Source organism: Aureobasidium subglaciale, assembly GCF_000721755.1.
Source record: "Aureobasidium subglaciale EXF-2481 unplaced genomic scaffold scaffold_28, whole genome shotgun sequence".
NCBI lineage: Eukaryota > Fungi > Ascomycota > Dothideomycetes > Dothideales > Saccotheciaceae > Aureobasidium > Aureobasidium subglaciale.
The window spans coordinates 80626-96176 of record NW_013566967.1 but is presented as its reverse complement, the minus strand read 5'-3'; the positions used below and the strand labels follow the sequence as shown (position 1 = coordinate 96176).

Here is a 15551-nt window from a genome sequence, read left to right as displayed (position 1 = left end):
ACTGGTGAGTAAGAGCATCTCAACATGACTTTGCATCGGCGCAGCTGGTACAAATGGTAGAGCATGCCTGATGAGATCGCAATAAAACAGATAAATTGGGCAAGTATTTATTGATCTCCAGCATCGCTATGCCATGATTTATGCAGCCATCAAAAGGCAACATGCTTTTCAGCACCCGCTTCTGTGTACATGGAGTTCTTCTATCTTTAGATCAAGGCGAACAAGTAAGAATACCCGCCAACTTCTGCCTCACCATCTCTTGATCCGCTGCGCTCGCATCTTTCAATGTCTCAGCCATACCAAGACTGACAGAGACATAACATCCTTCTGTCTCAATAACGCTTGCCTCTGTGGGCAATTGCTTTTTACCACAAGTCTTTACATTCACCTGTCCCATGCCATCGTACAGTCTGCTCATCACAAACTTTCCATCGCCCTCCGCATCGCAAACCCCGAGCTCAACATTCGGAAAGTTGACATTCAACCAAGTACCACCAGGCAGATACGGCGCTCCAGAAGCCAAAAGAGCATTAGTAAGCTGAAGAGCCATAGCAGCATAAACCCGCGAATGCAGTGGAGTGACAGATTTCCAAGCCATCGGATACCCAGAATGACCACTAAACGCAATAGCCGGGACATGAAGCAAAGAAGCAGCTTTCGCGGCACCAATAGCACCACTAGTGAGGCCTGTTGTAGTTGCAAGATTATCTGCGCCTTATTAGTATGATTGGTAAAAGGGATTTGGGGGGGAGGAACTTACTCTCGAGATTCACACCCGATATTGCGAGATCGGGTAACACGCCAGTCTGATTGATGACTCTCTCAATGCCCATCGTCATAGCGGTGGTAGGGTAGGAGTTCACATAAGTGATGTTATGATCGCTTGGCCATGTTCCTTGTACAGGACTGCCAGCATGACAGGCATAGTAATGGCAGGGTATATCCAGTGGAGTGGGTGGAGCGGTCAAGGCACCAGCGGATGACTGGTCGGCTGGAGGAGTGGACATGAGGACATCGTGACCTGAGCCTTGGAGAGTGCGGTAGAGGGTGCGGATGTTCATTTCTGCCCAGCCATCGTCGTTGGAGAGGACGATTGTGGCAGCGTGGAAGCCAGAGGCAGTATTGCCAGGGCAAGAATATTCAGACGCATGATGATGGTTGTGAGAGAAAGGGTGTGGATAAAATCGCTTTCGAAGAATAAGGGGAAGGCACGTTGCATCAATGAAGGTGACTGGATGGTACATTGAAAGGGAGTCGATTTGAGTTGATTGATCGTCATAAGTTTTCCCGCCATGCGATGAATCATCTCCACGTTGATTCCTCGTGTCCTCAACCATTTGAGTTCAAGAAGCTGCCAACCTCGAAACCGAAAGAGCATTATAATTTTGACAATGTGGCAAGTTCGTCTTAAGTGACTGCACTGATGACCGACCTCAACTCCCACGTCATCAAGGAACATCCCTCCAGAATCGGTACCTTGCGTCTACTTCCTGTTTCAGATCACTCCAAAACTCTGCAGGCTCAAGTTCCCAATCAGCAGGAGTCTGGGTCTTCCCTTTTCCAGGCATTCCTTCCGAGTCCCAGCTCCAGGTAGTGTTCCCAGTAACCGTAGGGACCGTGGCCTCGGGGGTGGTATTCCTTCTTGGGAGTGACACACTCAATCCTTCTCATGAGTCTCAAAGCGGGAGTAGTTCTTCTTGCATCAAAGCTTGAACCAGTCTCGGTGCATGTGGGCGATGATGACGCGGGTGCCGGTTGACTTGTCAACAGTGCCAGTACCGAGTGCATAGTCATAGATCATCAGGCGGATCTCTGCAGGTAGCTTTCTGAAGAAAGAGCTCTGCGTCCGAGCGAGAGGCGTATCGTTCTGAGTCGTGCCGATGGAAGAAGCTGATATGTTGTCAGCATATGCTTATTGGTCGCGGGATATCGAAGATCGTCTTGCTGGCGCTGTGGATGTTGATGGCGCGTGGAGGACTGTCAGCGCCTTGAACTACAAACAGAGTGTCCTGATGGTCTTGTTTGTGCGAGTCGACAGGCAGAGCTGCGCTTCTGTCAGTATGCTTATTCTCAGTATCAGCGCACATCAACTTAACAGTCTCTTGTGCGACTGTGGCATTCCTGGTCATCCGAGCTGGGCCTTCCTCGTTTTTTCTGCCTCTCTTAACTACAAGGCCAGATTTGCTCTTGATCAGGGCGCTTCTCGTCTTAGCAGCCATGACGGGTCTTTAAGATGAGTGCGAAGTTATCTTGAGACGCGTGGGAACAGACGGTGGAAAAGTGACTGCGGACTCGTGGGTGAATCTACGGCCACGCCAAGCATTGCGAAGACATGAGTGCTTGAACGAATGACATCAGACGGTAACAAGATGCAATACCAACAGGGGGCATAATTGAGAGGAGGCAAAAGTGTGAGACGATTTCACGTACTGAGTAAATGTATCGATATTGTCTTGTCGACTGGAGAATCGCTTGTTGAAGCCCCTAAATCGGGTGATGGAGTCATCCTGTACGCAAATATTGATTTACATGACAAGTGGATGGCGAGAAGCAGAATTTGGATGTTGTGGGACATTATGCTTAGGCCTGATCAGTCGAGTCGGAGGGTGAATTCGCAAAGTCGTCAGGGTGCTCCCCTCACCAACCCAAAAGTGAAGGGTCATTTCTAACGTATATCAACTGCACAGTAGACGAATTGCGCGACAATCCGTTACCAGACTTTCGGTCTACTTTTGCGGCTTGGTGCAGTCAGCGCAATGACAGAAGTCTAAAAGATATCATCTACTCTAACCTCATCTATCTAACCATATATACACAAGCACCTATATACATACTTAATGACAAACATATAATAAACCTAAAGATCCAGACTTTCATAAACTAATGACGCTTCCTGTACGATCTAAACTCTGCGATCCAAACTCTGTGTAGACCCCTAGCCATAATTTTCGGCCACGCAAAACTGTTTCTTCCTTTGCAGTTTTCAAAACGGGGTGGATACAATAGCTTTTTAGACGCGCTTGTGCTTCGTGAGAAAGAATATCCACATTAGTACGATTAGTATATTGCAGGAAAGAATAGATGTTCCAGCCATATTCCGTGACTAGATCTCTAGCTTATAATGACGACGGTGCATCATGAGGCAGGTACTTTTGTGCCACGAGATGGCAAGCCACTTGACCAAAGCGACGGCCAAGGTTTAAAAAAAACCTAGCAGTGATCATTCAAAAGGAATAGACGTCACAGAAGAGCAGACCAAAATTCACAAAAGGTAGAGAGCACGTCGTTGTAAAAAAATAAACAGTAAAGCATTCATTGCAGCTATGTGCATTGTTTCATTCCCACAGTCTGAGTATAACAACTCAGATCTGTTCAATCCTACACGAGTGTCGAGACGTTTGTCTTGCACATCTGCTCGTCATCGTTTGACATCGATTGGCTGGAAAGAGACTTTGGGCTTGGAAAGCCCATCGTGAGCAACAAACAACAACTACTCATCATCCTGGACATCGACAACCGTCTCGGGCCACTTGCGGGGATTGACCTTGCGAGTGAACAAAATGTCAATCTCACGGAAAGATCTGTCCTTGAACTCGGGGATCCAGATCCAACTCATGACGGTGCAGATCAATGCAGTACCAGCCCAGATGTAGCCACTCTTGCCTCCAAGGTTCCACTTGTCGGTGTTGAGCATGTAACTCGCAAGGAAGATGCAAGGGATGTTGACCAAGTAGTATGCGGCACGTCCGACACCGGTCGTCAACGGTCTCAGGCGTACGGAAGAGGTTTCACCGATGATGGCATAGGAGACAGGGGCGGGACCGAGACAGAAGAGGACCGAGACAAGAAGGCCGAGGGAGGCTTGTGCGTTAGAGGCTGCTGTGCTTTTACCAACAGAGGCGGCAATGCCAAGCGCAACCAAGAAGCAAGTGGCGATAGCTTGGCCGTACACGTAGATGGTGCGGCGGCCCAAGTAGGTGGTCAGGACCCAGGAGATGATGACCATGATCCATTGGAGGGCAGAAGTGATAAGGCCGAGTGCGAAGGCAGTGTCGTCTGCCATACCAGCCTCTGCGATGGTGTCAGTTTCGTGTGAGCACGTGAGATGATGGTTAGACTTACGCTTGAAGAAATAGACAGCCTGATTGGCAATCAGGTTACCCGTCAGGTTTTGAGATGCATACACACCGCACACGATCAAGGTGCGGTAGCGATCGGTGCCCTTCCATAATTCAATAAGACTGGGCTTCTTCGCAGTCTTCTCGAGGTCAATGGTACGACGCATCATGGATACTTGATCCTTGGGGTTGTCGCCTGCACCTTTGCGGCCAAGACGCGTGATAGCCTTCTCTGCCTGAGCCAGCTTGCCCTTTCGTACGAGCCACCAAGGTGATTCAGGGGCCAGGAATAGGAGGATAGCGATAGGAGTTGGGAACATCCACTGGAGTGCGATGGGAACTCTGACATCACAATTAGTATAACCGTCTTCGATGGTAGGAATCAGTATTAGGATACCTGTAAGCAGAGGCGTTGTTCTTGGACTGGAAGTGATAAGTGATACCACCAACGATGATTGAACCGATTGCCCAGAACATTTGCAACATCTGGGTGGCAGGCGCTCTCAGTCTCATGGGCACGATCTCGGCGCAATAAGCAGGAGCATTGGCGATGAAAATGCCCCATGGGAGTCCTTCCAAGATCTGAGAGGCGAGGAACATGGGCTGACTGTTGCCGAAGTAGAACACGAAGATGAAGGCGTTCAAGGCCATAAGAGCGCCAATGGTAGTCCAGCGGTAGCCGATTGCAGAAGTGATGGGACCGGCGAGGAAGCAGCCAATGAAAGCGCCGACTGGGCCAGCACATTGAAAGGCCGATTGCCAGGAGGCTTCGATAATATACTCGCCACTGACTCCGCTCTGGACGCCAAAGTCCTCTGCAAATTGCTTCGTGGCGATGAATTGTCCCATCAGGAAGACACAGTAAGATTCCATGATCTGATACAGCGTCAGAGATGTATGCTTCATTGTTCATGGGAGACAGCTTACGATGGTGGATGACATGACAAAGGCCCACCAACTCGCAGCAGGATAAGCCTTGATGGCCTGCAAGACCGTCATGTTGTGCTCGATGTTCTCGGCATCGATAGCGCCCGCTCTGTCCACGCCGCCCTTCTCGTCATAACCGTAGCCCGACTCGGCATTGTGAGTTTCGATTTCCATGGCCGAAGTCGGCTTCTCATTGATGTTGTTCATGTTGTCGGATGCTCCCTGTGAGAGAAGCTGTCCAAGGATTGGCGGAGGAAGAGAGGGTGTGTTGATGGAGTGGGTAAGATGGGAGAGTGCAGGTGGGGATGCAGACTTATAACTAAGTGCAGGTGGGTGGGCACGCGGAGACTTGTGGAGAGTTCGGGCGTGGGGTAGTAACGTCCGGGGGGGTTGCAACGTGAAGCGTCTGGGGAAGGGAAGGCACGCTAAGCTACGCATTCAGCCGTGTCAGCCGATGCTGTGAATTACTGCGTTGAATGTACCGAGAGAAGGGCCTGTTGGTCCCGCCACCCGGTGGGAGGCATGCCTCGTCGCCTGTCGCTACAGGACAAGTACGGACGCCCACGGAAACTGAACGCTCGCATCCTTCGACCGGTACGGATTCTCGCTACATGGACGAATGCGGCGTAGCGTTGGCATATTGGCCGACGGGGTGAATTGCTTATCTACCGAGTCGCGCCGGCCTAAGCGCGCCAAAACAAGGCTTCGTGCTTTTAACCGCCGACTAAATTTCCATGTCGAAACGCCTCTTTGCAGACGACGAGCACGCGACCGGCATGCTAGACTTGGAGAATGAAGCTTCACACATGGGCATCGTCGAACATGTCGGCGTGTAGCGGATGCATGTGCTTTGAAGATCACCTTTCAACCGCGAACGGCCGCATCTGGGTTCGGGTGCTTGAGCCAGTAAGCAGCACCCCTTGCAGTAGGGCTTGCCGTTGGCGCCAGATATGTATATACGCACCCGAAGAGGTCAGATCGTCATCACATCAATATCGACACCATCACATGGCATCCAGCCTCGACACGTGAGAAGCGCCCAGCTTCAGCCGACCTCATGGGTATTGTCCTACAAGATCTTGACGAGATGGAAGTTCAAAAGGGCCGTCGTGCGTCCGAAAGTCTAGATCATAAGGACTTCGGCTCTTGCGACGGGTGATATCTTGAAGCGCATACACATAATCATGGAAACAGACGGAGCTCAAACAGACGAGGAGACCGGCGGGAGAACAGAAACGGCACGAGGATCAATACCACCGAGTAAGACAGCCAAACTTGCCTTCGTATCCGGCAAGTGTGGACGCCATTTGCGTCCTATTCCGCCGGCCACGCCTTACGACTACATTCCAAATTCAAAACAGGAGTGTTATCGCAATCTCCCTTCGGCTGAAGAGATGGAGGAACAAGAATCGAGAAAGAAGAAGTCGCGATGTTAGATGCGAGGGCTGAAAAAGCAGGAAGCCTGGACGAACGAAGCCTCAGCAGGAACCAAGACTTTTGGCCTGATGGGAAAGAAGTTCTGGCCAATCTCATTTCGCCGCATCGTCGAGCCGCATTCGTCGCATCTTCACATTCCACCGCATCCGTGAAAAGCATTCGTCTTCACGAGTCTGTTCGCCTCAAACAAAAGATCCAAGAGTGTCAAGAATATTCCGCGCATCCGGAATCAGGTGCCGTGAATGTACCAAGCATCACGCATGGTTGAAGACCATTCTAAAGCGACCTGCGGAGTCTGTCTCAAATCGTCAGGGGCCATTCAGCCTGAATTAGCCTGATTGGTGGAAGACCTTGAGACTTCACCGTATCGTCCCACCGCCTTCCCACATCGTCGCGATCCTCCTCTCCACAGAACATCAAGACTTCGAAAATCGATTGCGGGGGTTCGACATGCGGGGTGTTGCATCCTCGCTGCATCTCTGACACGATGGCTGATCATCCGTCTTGCTTCTGAGATGTACCGAAGCCCTACATAGTCCTGGCGACGACGACGTTAGGGCTACGATTCATTTAGTTCCTTCCTCAAGGACTGATAGACTATCATGACTCCTCTCCTCTGCTGATGACGAACTGTGCCTGTCGCTGCATCTTGCTCCGACCACCAGAAGACGATATACCTGATTGGCCTGGTTTATGATCGAGGCTCCAATACTGTCAAGGCCAGGACGATGCTTGCATTGCTCTTCTGCTGGTATAGAAGCCTCTGTCAGTCTCTGGACTAGTACTACGGCCGACCTGCAGAATGACCTGTTCATCGGCAAGCTCTTGATGCTATTGCGCCTTCGCCAACACATCCACGACGATACGACTTTGCGGGAGTATGAAAGAGGCGAACGAGACAGTTCCGCCATCAACCCACTCGTCTCAAACTTCTCGACTCCGATATTCCACAAATCATCCACGATGTCCAGATTGAATTGAGGCTAATGGAAGTCCGCTGCATGAGCACAAGTTGCCATGACTAGTTGATTATATATCTTCCAAGACCTTTCTGCTAGCTGCGTTCATCTGGCCAACTCCACGCAGACTCCTTAGTCCACCACCCCCGGATCTACCTGGAAGAGAAGACCCATGGAACGCCGACTTAATCCTATACATGCGACAAGCGTCGTCAGTTGCGTCGAGGAGGCAGCGTCACACGTCCATGAACCTTCGACTGATATCACCGCTCTCATCTTCCGTTGCTCTCCTGAGATGAAATATTGGCTTGATGCAAGTTGACGATCTGGGTGTCGATTTCGTGGCTTTCGACCGACACCTACGACCAATGGACGGTGAACGACATGTATCGTTCGACACTACCCAACAATGACTATAGATAAAACTTAGCTCGTGACCCCTTCTCCTCCAGGATTAAGAAGACTATGCAAGTTGAATGATATGCTCGATCAACATCTTATGTCGTCTGTAGTTATGTCATATTATCCATGAAGGTGTCTCGACATAACCATTTGGCCTTGGAAAAAGATGCATACAACAGAATCACTTTTGCATGAGCGGAAATAGCCGTACCTCGTTGAGAGTATAAATAATCTTAGGATCTTCTGGCTGGCCAAAACATTCGACCCCTTTCCGCTAGTGGCGTTTCCGCTTCTCTAAGCTTCTGAAGGAGGTTGACGGCATCTGGAGTGTCTCAAATATCATCAAGAAGTACGCCGCCGAGTATCGGTCGAGTTCACCCTGAGTCATACATCTTGCGTCGAGGAAGCAGCGTCGCACGTCCATGAACCCTCGCCCAACATTACCAATCCCGTCATCCGGTGTTGCCCTGAGGCAAGAGTTGCGTGTCGGCAGCGATTCGCTGGTACAACGTTAACGAGAGCTGTAGGAAGCGAGGCTTCACATTTGGTCATGGACGTGGTGGCTCAGAGGAAGGTCGCCTGGGAACTAATGCCTACTCTTATTGTGAGTTCCCCGGAGAGTGGTCCACACGTCAGTGACCACTAGGAGTTTTCACCCTCTCATCTCCATGGCGACATGACTTCAATGTAGCTTGACGGGTGTCAACGTCGTCAATCAACGCTCGCCACGACAAGTAGAGATCCTACATGGGACAAAAGCGGATCATGGACGTGATGGTCGACTGTCAATGCGCCCGAGTATCTTCTCTCCGTCTTTAGCGCAAGATGGCAAAGAAGATAGCTCACGTCAGTCACCGCTGCCATCCTTTGCGTTCTCTCCAATAACAGTGGACAGAACCTGAACAAAACTTGAAGCAAGGCATCAGCGAGTTCCTCTGGAACAGGCTTGCCAATTCCAAGGAGAGCGACATTATCACTGTGGGCAGCGACCAAGGTATGCTGGATGGAGAGAGAGGGAATCAATTCCATCCCACCCCATCACGTTGCAGCACCCCACAACTACCGCCCCAGGTCGGGGTGTTCGCAATAATTGTTGATTCCTCCGGCCTTAGCTTTTATACGTGATCAAATTTTGCTTCGGCTTGTCCAGCGCTCAGGCAACAGGTATGATGTAGGTGTCACGGACATGGCCGATGGTTTAGCTTCAGCGGGGAGTCGCGGAAGTCCATTTTTATCTTTCCGGGCACGAACAAAAAAGACGTCAAGCACCAAAATCATACGCAGGGAAGGGATCAGAATACCAGACACTTCACAAGATACCATATTGCTACTCTTCATAGAACTGAACTTGTCTCCAGCTCGATGTACAACGATCAAGCAGATGTCACGGATCACTATGAACAGACAACAGAAGATCATGAAAGACACATTCGACAAACACAAATCCACGATGGAACCTATCCACTACTAGCCAGATGCGATAACAACTTCAATGAGGTGCACTAGCCCTCATCCGACCAGTGACAGAGTCATTCCAGTACTCTTGCGGAGCATTCGTAATACCTCCAGCATAAAAGTCGCGCACCTTCGGCATACACCTCCTAAGCAAATCATGAACAACATCAGATCCAGGACACCTGTTTCCGAAAGATCAGTAAACCATTCAAACAAAGATCGCATTGGCGCAAAACTTACATGACATCCACCGCGGGATTCAAGGGTGGAACATGTACTGTAGGAATGAATCCTAGCGGATGGATAATTGAGGAGAGATAGAACAGCTTTAACTCAGGGAAATGGGCAGGGTCGGGCTGAGTATGGAGTATGCTGGTAGGATTGAGATCGAAGTCCAACCATCCATAATACAAACGGAGAGATTGTAGCTTCGGACAAGACACAGCCAGGCTTTTAAGAAACACAGCTCCGTCAAAAGGAGTGAATCCAGGGATTTGGAACTTCAGCTCCAGATATTCTAGCAGGGGCATCTGGCTAAAGAAAGTAGACATGTCGTTGTTGGATAAGGACGGCTGAAGACCCTGGTGATTGACATCACAGATCGCTAGAATCTTGAGCGCCAGATGCGCGAGACACTGCTGACATGTGGAATCCAGCCACGTGCCAGCCGGGAGATTGAGTTGTAACAAAGTCAAGTTGTTGCAGAAGCGAAGATGAGAAAATATCGGACTCGCAGTATTGACGGTCAGAGTCAGGTTCTTCAGGACAGGAAGAAGCGGCAAAAGTGTCCTCACTGACCAGGCGTCCATGTTCAAATAACCTGATGTCAGCTCCTTGAATGGGTTCGGTATGACGTTTAACAGTATTTGCGTCATGACAGAATTGATAGGTGCCTCTGTTCCCAAGAATGTAAGACCGACCTTTCTAGCCAAGATACAGAGGGTAGAGAGATCGACGAGCGCATCTGCTGCTGCTCCCCTCGTGGTCAAGTTTCGCAAGGGAAGGCCTTCCACGACTTGGTCCAATTGCGCTGTCGTGGCGTCAGGAATCTCGCGCCAGATATCGAGACTGTAGAGTAGAGGACAGTTGTTAAGCAGGGTTGGCAAGTACTTATCGCGAGCATCCTGAGGACGTTGGGGCTGATCACTTCCCTCGACGCGGAGCATTCTCAGCTTAGGACCAAGGTACTGCGAGACATTGAGACCCCAATTCATCACCGTCTCATCTTTATGTTCGAAAATAAGCCACTCAAGGTTGTTGAACCACACAGATAATGTGTTTCTCGGTCTTCTGATCGTTGCAAGACCGGCGGGGGTAGTGGTCTGTCTATAAGTTTTCAGACGAAGGGTGCGCACTTTGTTGGCGTAGAATTGTATGGTCAACTCCCCCAGGACCGATTGACTGCCAAAGTTTGATCGCCGCATACGAGCCTGCTATTGGGTCTACTTGAGCTAGACTGACCAAATCCGGTGCATTGTCGATTACATCGACGAGCATCTTCCTGACTTCATTTGGGAAAGTACTGTGAAGATCAGCCATGTTGGAAGATGACTGTTTGCTGCCGGGTGGTGTATATGGTTTTCGATCGAGCAGAGTGTGACACAGACTTCGCTTTAGAAAGGTAAAGTTGACAAGTCGGCGTAATTTTCGCAGCACCGCTTTCTTTGTGGTTGTGGTACGCGGATGCGACTCAGGTGGCCTTTTGTGGTGTTCTGCTCGACTCTGCTTGTGTCGAAAATTATAATCCAACTCGGAGAACAAAGGAACGCGTGCACTTTTGTCACGAAGCGAAGAACGCCAAGGTCTGATGTTCAGGTCAAGCCGATTATTCATATCTATGGAGCTTTCGTCAGCTGTAATGGGCTATCGTGGCTTTGATGTCTCGTGTTCTCGCGGGAAAAAGGTTGGACCAATACCAAAGGTATGCGCTCAGCACCACCAGTCAACATGTCCAACCTCCAGAAGATGTTCTATGCTGGGGTTTCATCAATACAGTATCCAATGCTCAACACCTGTGTCTATCTCGTGCCACCGCACCGCCACTCTTTATGCCATAACATCACTCCAATCCCATCCACTGCTGTATAAATACCTCAATGTGATCATGAGTAATGTCACAACGAATAGAACCCCCACAATACATCTCAAGCGAGGTAAGCCGAGTAAGCTTGCCCAAGGCCATGAATGTAGTAACCTCGAGCTCGTGGTCAGAAGCAGAAAGTTTGATACTCAGATTCTTGGACTCCTCGGGTCTCGCGATAGCGTTGAAGGCACTCTCGTCAACTCTAGATCCATCAGCGTGTGTAAGATCATGTAGTGTGACAGTAAGCCTCTCTTCAGCGACTTCATCAGCGGAAGCAAAAGCTCAGCAGTACCGAGGTCAAAGCCACAGGTTAGTGTCTCGAGGCCTTTGGAAGGTGTGAGATTGCTCAGCTTGATAACTGTGAGGAGCATATCGGCGTTGAGAACTGTGACGATGGGATCAAGACGTAGCGTGTAGATGTATCCAAAACGAACCAATTGACGAAAGACGCCCGGGCGAAGGACTAGTCGACCAGTAGGCGATGTAAGCCCAGCATGCTAAAGCGCGTTGTCTTTAATCAGGAAATCGAATAGGACATACCGTGGTACGTCAAAGTGGCCGGAGTTGACAACGAGAGTGTGTAGCTTAGGACACTGCAAGCACGATTGCTCCATCTAGTCAGGGGCACTCTCACCCACAACGAGCTGCTGGCTTTTCTCATTAAGAGGAGCCAGCGTGCTGGAATTAGTAATACGCAAGACCTCGAGCGCAGAGCAAAAGTACGGCGACACCAACAGCTCAAAAATAAACACAAATCTACAAATGCTCAAGCCAGCGAACCTAAAACTCTTGTGCCTTCAGAATGTCATGAAGCCGTTCCTGTTGCATTCCGAAGCAGATCTTTTGCGTAAAGACAGCAGTGTCACGGGTCGACTCAACGCCTTCGTGTGTCAAGACGTGAGCGAAACGCTTATCATAGATAAATGGTAATGCATATCTACGCCATCCAATACAGACCTCTACAATATTGAGAAGCGTTGGGAGGTCGAGGACAAGGCATAGGACCCTACCAGGCATACCGTTGCATTGCCACCAATGGCGATGACTGGCGATGACCTGGCTGACGCCATTGGGGCTTCCTCTGATCTATAAAGGCGCGGAATTGGGAATCCAAACTCTGGGACTTTGAGCGGTGTCAGTATCGAGGAGCAAGAATCATCGATGAGATCAAGACGTACAGTGGTGGTGCGCTTAGTTTGGCATGGCGGCGTGTCTTCAACGCTGCGATGCAATAAATTTCGAGTCATGTCGATTTACAAGGATCTGTTTATTGATGATAGTCCTGATGCGGACGTGGCTGTAATTGAAGGTGGTGATGATTTTGCTAGAGAAGATGCAGAGAGGAGACACGCCAAAGATCTGTCCGACGAATATGATGAATGGCTGGGGCTGCCAAGACTTGGATGAGAGTGGGAGGTGAGAGCTACGAGACGGGTACGGTATCTTACATTGGGTCTTCCTGGAGTCGGCGAGCATCTCGAAGGCCCAATGTTGAGCTAATCTAGTGGCTGACTGGAGTGATAGGGCAGAAAATTCAACGATCATCTGTAGTGACATCGCGCCTCTCCTGATATAGCAACCTCAAAAAGTACTCCCAAGCACTCGAGTTCCTCCCTGCCTTGCTCTGCCCTGACCTGACCCAATGCATACATATCATAGTCCTTACCCCAAAGTGTAAGTTGCTGAAGGTTGGGACAATGCCGCAGGATGATATCAACATGAGAAGGATCAGCCGAGCCATCTCCTGGCCATGTCCTCGCAGGTTTATTTTCCCAACGCTGACTGACCACATCCTCGTATTCGATGTATCTCAAGACAAAGACTTCAAGTTTTGGAAAGTCTGGCTTCTCTGCTTCTTTCCAGGCGGAGAAGTCGATCGCACAGGCTAGGTTGCAGGTTTGTAGTAGAGGGCAGTTGTTTGCTAGGGACGTGAGGGCAGGAAGGGACAGTTGGCAGGGAATAGTCAGCTCGAACGTCTCGAGCAAACGCATGCCGGAGGTCATGGTGTCAGAGTCTTCGTCTGTAAAGAGTGACTCTCCCGTCCTTCGCCACCTGAGCTGTGTCGGATTAGTGATGCAAGGCAGCAGCTCGATGGTCAGTCTGCGTAGACAGTGTAAGTCTTGGAGATAGTGCATTGGATGTATCGAAAGAAGATCCCCGCTCATCATGAGGGTTAAACGCTGCAGATGCTTGAATCTGTCTGCGATAGCAGGTAACCACGGCTGCTCCAGATTCTCTACGTAGACTAGCAAACTCGATAAAGTGTGAGGAAGCAGGGGGAACAGACTTTCTCAAGACTGAGGATGCTGAAGATGAGGCATATAAGCACTCATGATGAGCTGAGTCAAATTGTTGACAGTCTGCTCGAGAGACGCGATACGATCTTGAACTTGGACAGCACTCTCGAGTGTCTGCACGCGGTGATTCAGATCGTTGTTGATGCGATGCTGCTCGACGGCTGCTTGGTAGCCAGCTTGGTATGCTGCGCGGGTGGTGTCACTGTTTGACTGCTGTAAAGGCAGACCGAGAGGTTGCATGGGATGTTGATGTGGGTGAGAGATGGACTGCTGTGGCTGGTTGTGAGGAGCATGGTGGGGGTTGAGAGGCAGAATGGCAGCGTTGTTAGTCGAGGCAGAAGGCACAGGGGGCATGGGCGAGTTGTCGGGAGTTTCCTCAGGGGTAAGCCGAGCAGCACCAATTTTCTGAGCAAAAGTCTTTGCAAAATTGCCAATGTCTTGACGGGTGACGAGTGCGTCTGGCCAGTGCTGACGGACCAGTTGAAGCGTTTCTGACCTCGAAAGCCCTTGACGCAGCTGTGTGGCCATGAAGACGTCCATCTCATGCGTGCGAGTGCGACGGCGGACGGCAGGGAACGACTCTGCATTGTCAGGGCCGTGGTTGTGGCCGTTACGACCGCAGTGTCTGATCTGCCACTCGCCTTGAGGCACTTGAGGCTCGACGGCGACAAGGACGATACGCATGCGACAGCCCATGCGCACTGAACCTCTTGCTGCACGCTGCCGTCTGTCCGGCGTCAACTTGCGAGTGTTTGCAGGTTTGCCATGTCGCTTGCATTCCCACAAGAACTTGTAAGTCACGCCTTGAGGATTGCGACCTTGCTTGCCCTTGTTGATGCGCACAAGGTCGAAGCCATTCTCACGCGACCACTGATTACCGTATTCTATGGCAGCCTCGAACGAGGGGAAGCGTCGCTCAGGTGGAGCAGCCTCACAGACAATTGTATATGTCGATGGAGCTGCATCGTTGTCGTTGTCGTTGTCGTTGTCGTTATCGTTATCATTGTCATTCTCATTCGCGTCGGTCGCATCGCCTTCATGGTCGTTGTTGGCGTCCATGAGCGACTGATCTGTTGTCGCATCATCCAAGCCCGAAAGGCCGGCCAGGTTGTCTGGTATGGAGAGGCTTCCAGGAGCCATGGGAGGTATGGAAGCGTTGGTGGGAGGTCGTCGGTCGGTGTGGACGCTCTCGGAAGAGTCGTTGGACGCGTGTAGTAGCTCCTTCCTCAATGATCCCATCCACTGCTCTTGCTGCATCCAGATATCAGATTGTTTAACTTGCTCTTTCTGTCCCCTCAGGCCACTCGTACCTTCCTTGCCCGATGCTGATTGCTCTTTCTCACGAGTCGCGACTTCCTTCCGCTGGCTGACCGAGGGCGCGCGTCGCTCTTGCGACGCGGAGTTTCCCGACCGACTCTCTTCTTGGCACCGGCAAGCCCGCCCCTGCCTCGCCGTGCCAACGTTTTGTCTCTCGTCATCATCTCCAGAAGTTCTGAGGCAGACACGTCTACAAATCAGAAGATAATCATACAGCATCCGAGGATAATGGCAACGTGTGGTGTAATGGCCCAATATGCTCGTTGTTTCTATTATTCGTGACGAGATGTGTATCATGGCCTCCAGCCAGGGCCATTTCATGGTTTTCCACCTACACTTGGCAGTTTTCAGAATTGACTCTGTTTCATCTACCATCTCGAGCCGGGACACACTGCCAGAATTCACCCATCTTCCTCTCACGGCACAACCTTCATGAAACACGCGAACATGCGACAGATGCGGTACATATCAGGATCTCGCCATGTGAGCTATTCTTCGAGGTCAACGATAACCACGCCGTGGTAACCCTGTCCCTCGTCTGTGGTAACACAGCGAA

The 15551-nt window shown here is 50.5% G+C and overlaps 7 protein-coding genes across 7 annotated transcripts; 1 reads left to right on the top strand and 6 right to left on the bottom strand.

Annotated features, from left to right (window-relative positions):
• Positions 1 to 211: 211 nt before the first annotated feature.
• AUEXF2481DRAFT_69732 (uncharacterized protein) lies at positions 212 to 1244 on the bottom strand (the record flags this gene model as incomplete). Its single annotated transcript, XM_013484617.1, has 2 exons — positions 212 to 708; positions 761 to 1244. The coding sequence occupies 2 exons, from the start codon at positions 1242 to 1244 to the stop codon at positions 212 to 214; spliced, it is 981 nt and encodes a 326-aa protein (XP_013340071.1).
• Positions 1245 to 1702: 458 nt separating this feature from the next.
• Positions 1703 to 2219, bottom strand: AUEXF2481DRAFT_8416 (uncharacterized protein; the record flags this gene model as incomplete). The annotated part of the gene is made up of 3 exons (XM_013484548.1): positions 1703 to 1890; positions 2002 to 2044; positions 2097 to 2219. The coding sequence occupies 3 exons, from the start codon at positions 2217 to 2219 to the stop codon at positions 1703 to 1705; spliced, it is 354 nt and encodes a 117-aa protein (XP_013340002.1).
• Positions 2220 to 3490: 1271 nt separating this feature from the next.
• Positions 3491 to 5252, bottom strand: AUEXF2481DRAFT_69719 (uncharacterized protein; the record flags this gene model as incomplete). The annotated part of the gene is made up of 4 exons (XM_013484616.1): positions 3491 to 4071; positions 4123 to 4460; positions 4516 to 4994; positions 5046 to 5252. The coding sequence occupies 4 exons, from the start codon at positions 5250 to 5252 to the stop codon at positions 3491 to 3493; spliced, it is 1605 nt and encodes a 534-aa protein (XP_013340070.1).
• A 3951-nt stretch (positions 5253 to 9203) lies between these two features.
• AUEXF2481DRAFT_461982 (uncharacterized protein) lies at positions 9204 to 10914 on the bottom strand. Its single transcript, XM_013484635.1, has one exon. It carries the CDS (start codon positions 10720 to 10722, stop codon positions 9535 to 9537), a length of 1188 nt encoding a protein of 395 aa, XP_013340089.1. The 5' UTR covers positions 10723 to 10914; the 3' UTR covers positions 9204 to 9534.
• A 193-nt stretch (positions 10915 to 11107) lies between these two features.
• AUEXF2481DRAFT_43932 (uncharacterized protein) lies at positions 11108 to 12111 on the top strand. Its single transcript, XM_013484593.1, has one exon. It carries the CDS (start codon positions 11136 to 11138, stop codon positions 11613 to 11615), a length of 480 nt encoding a protein of 159 aa, XP_013340047.1. The 5' UTR covers positions 11108 to 11135; the 3' UTR covers positions 11616 to 12111.
• A 420-nt stretch (positions 12112 to 12531) lies between these two features.
• On the bottom strand, positions 12532 to 13061 carry AUEXF2481DRAFT_461985 (uncharacterized protein). The gene has a single exon (XM_013484634.1). It carries the CDS (start codon positions 12936 to 12938, stop codon positions 12597 to 12599), a length of 342 nt encoding a protein of 113 aa, XP_013340088.1. The 5' UTR covers positions 12939 to 13061; the 3' UTR covers positions 12532 to 12596.
• Positions 13062 to 13672: 611 nt separating this feature from the next.
• Positions 13673 to 15370, bottom strand: AUEXF2481DRAFT_32928 (uncharacterized protein; the record flags this gene model as incomplete). Its single annotated transcript, XM_013484571.1, has 1 exon — positions 13673 to 15370. The coding sequence occupies one exon, from the start codon at positions 15368 to 15370 to the stop codon at positions 13673 to 13675; it is 1698 nt and encodes a 565-aa protein (XP_013340025.1).
• Between the last annotated feature and the right edge of the window lie 181 nt (positions 15371 to 15551).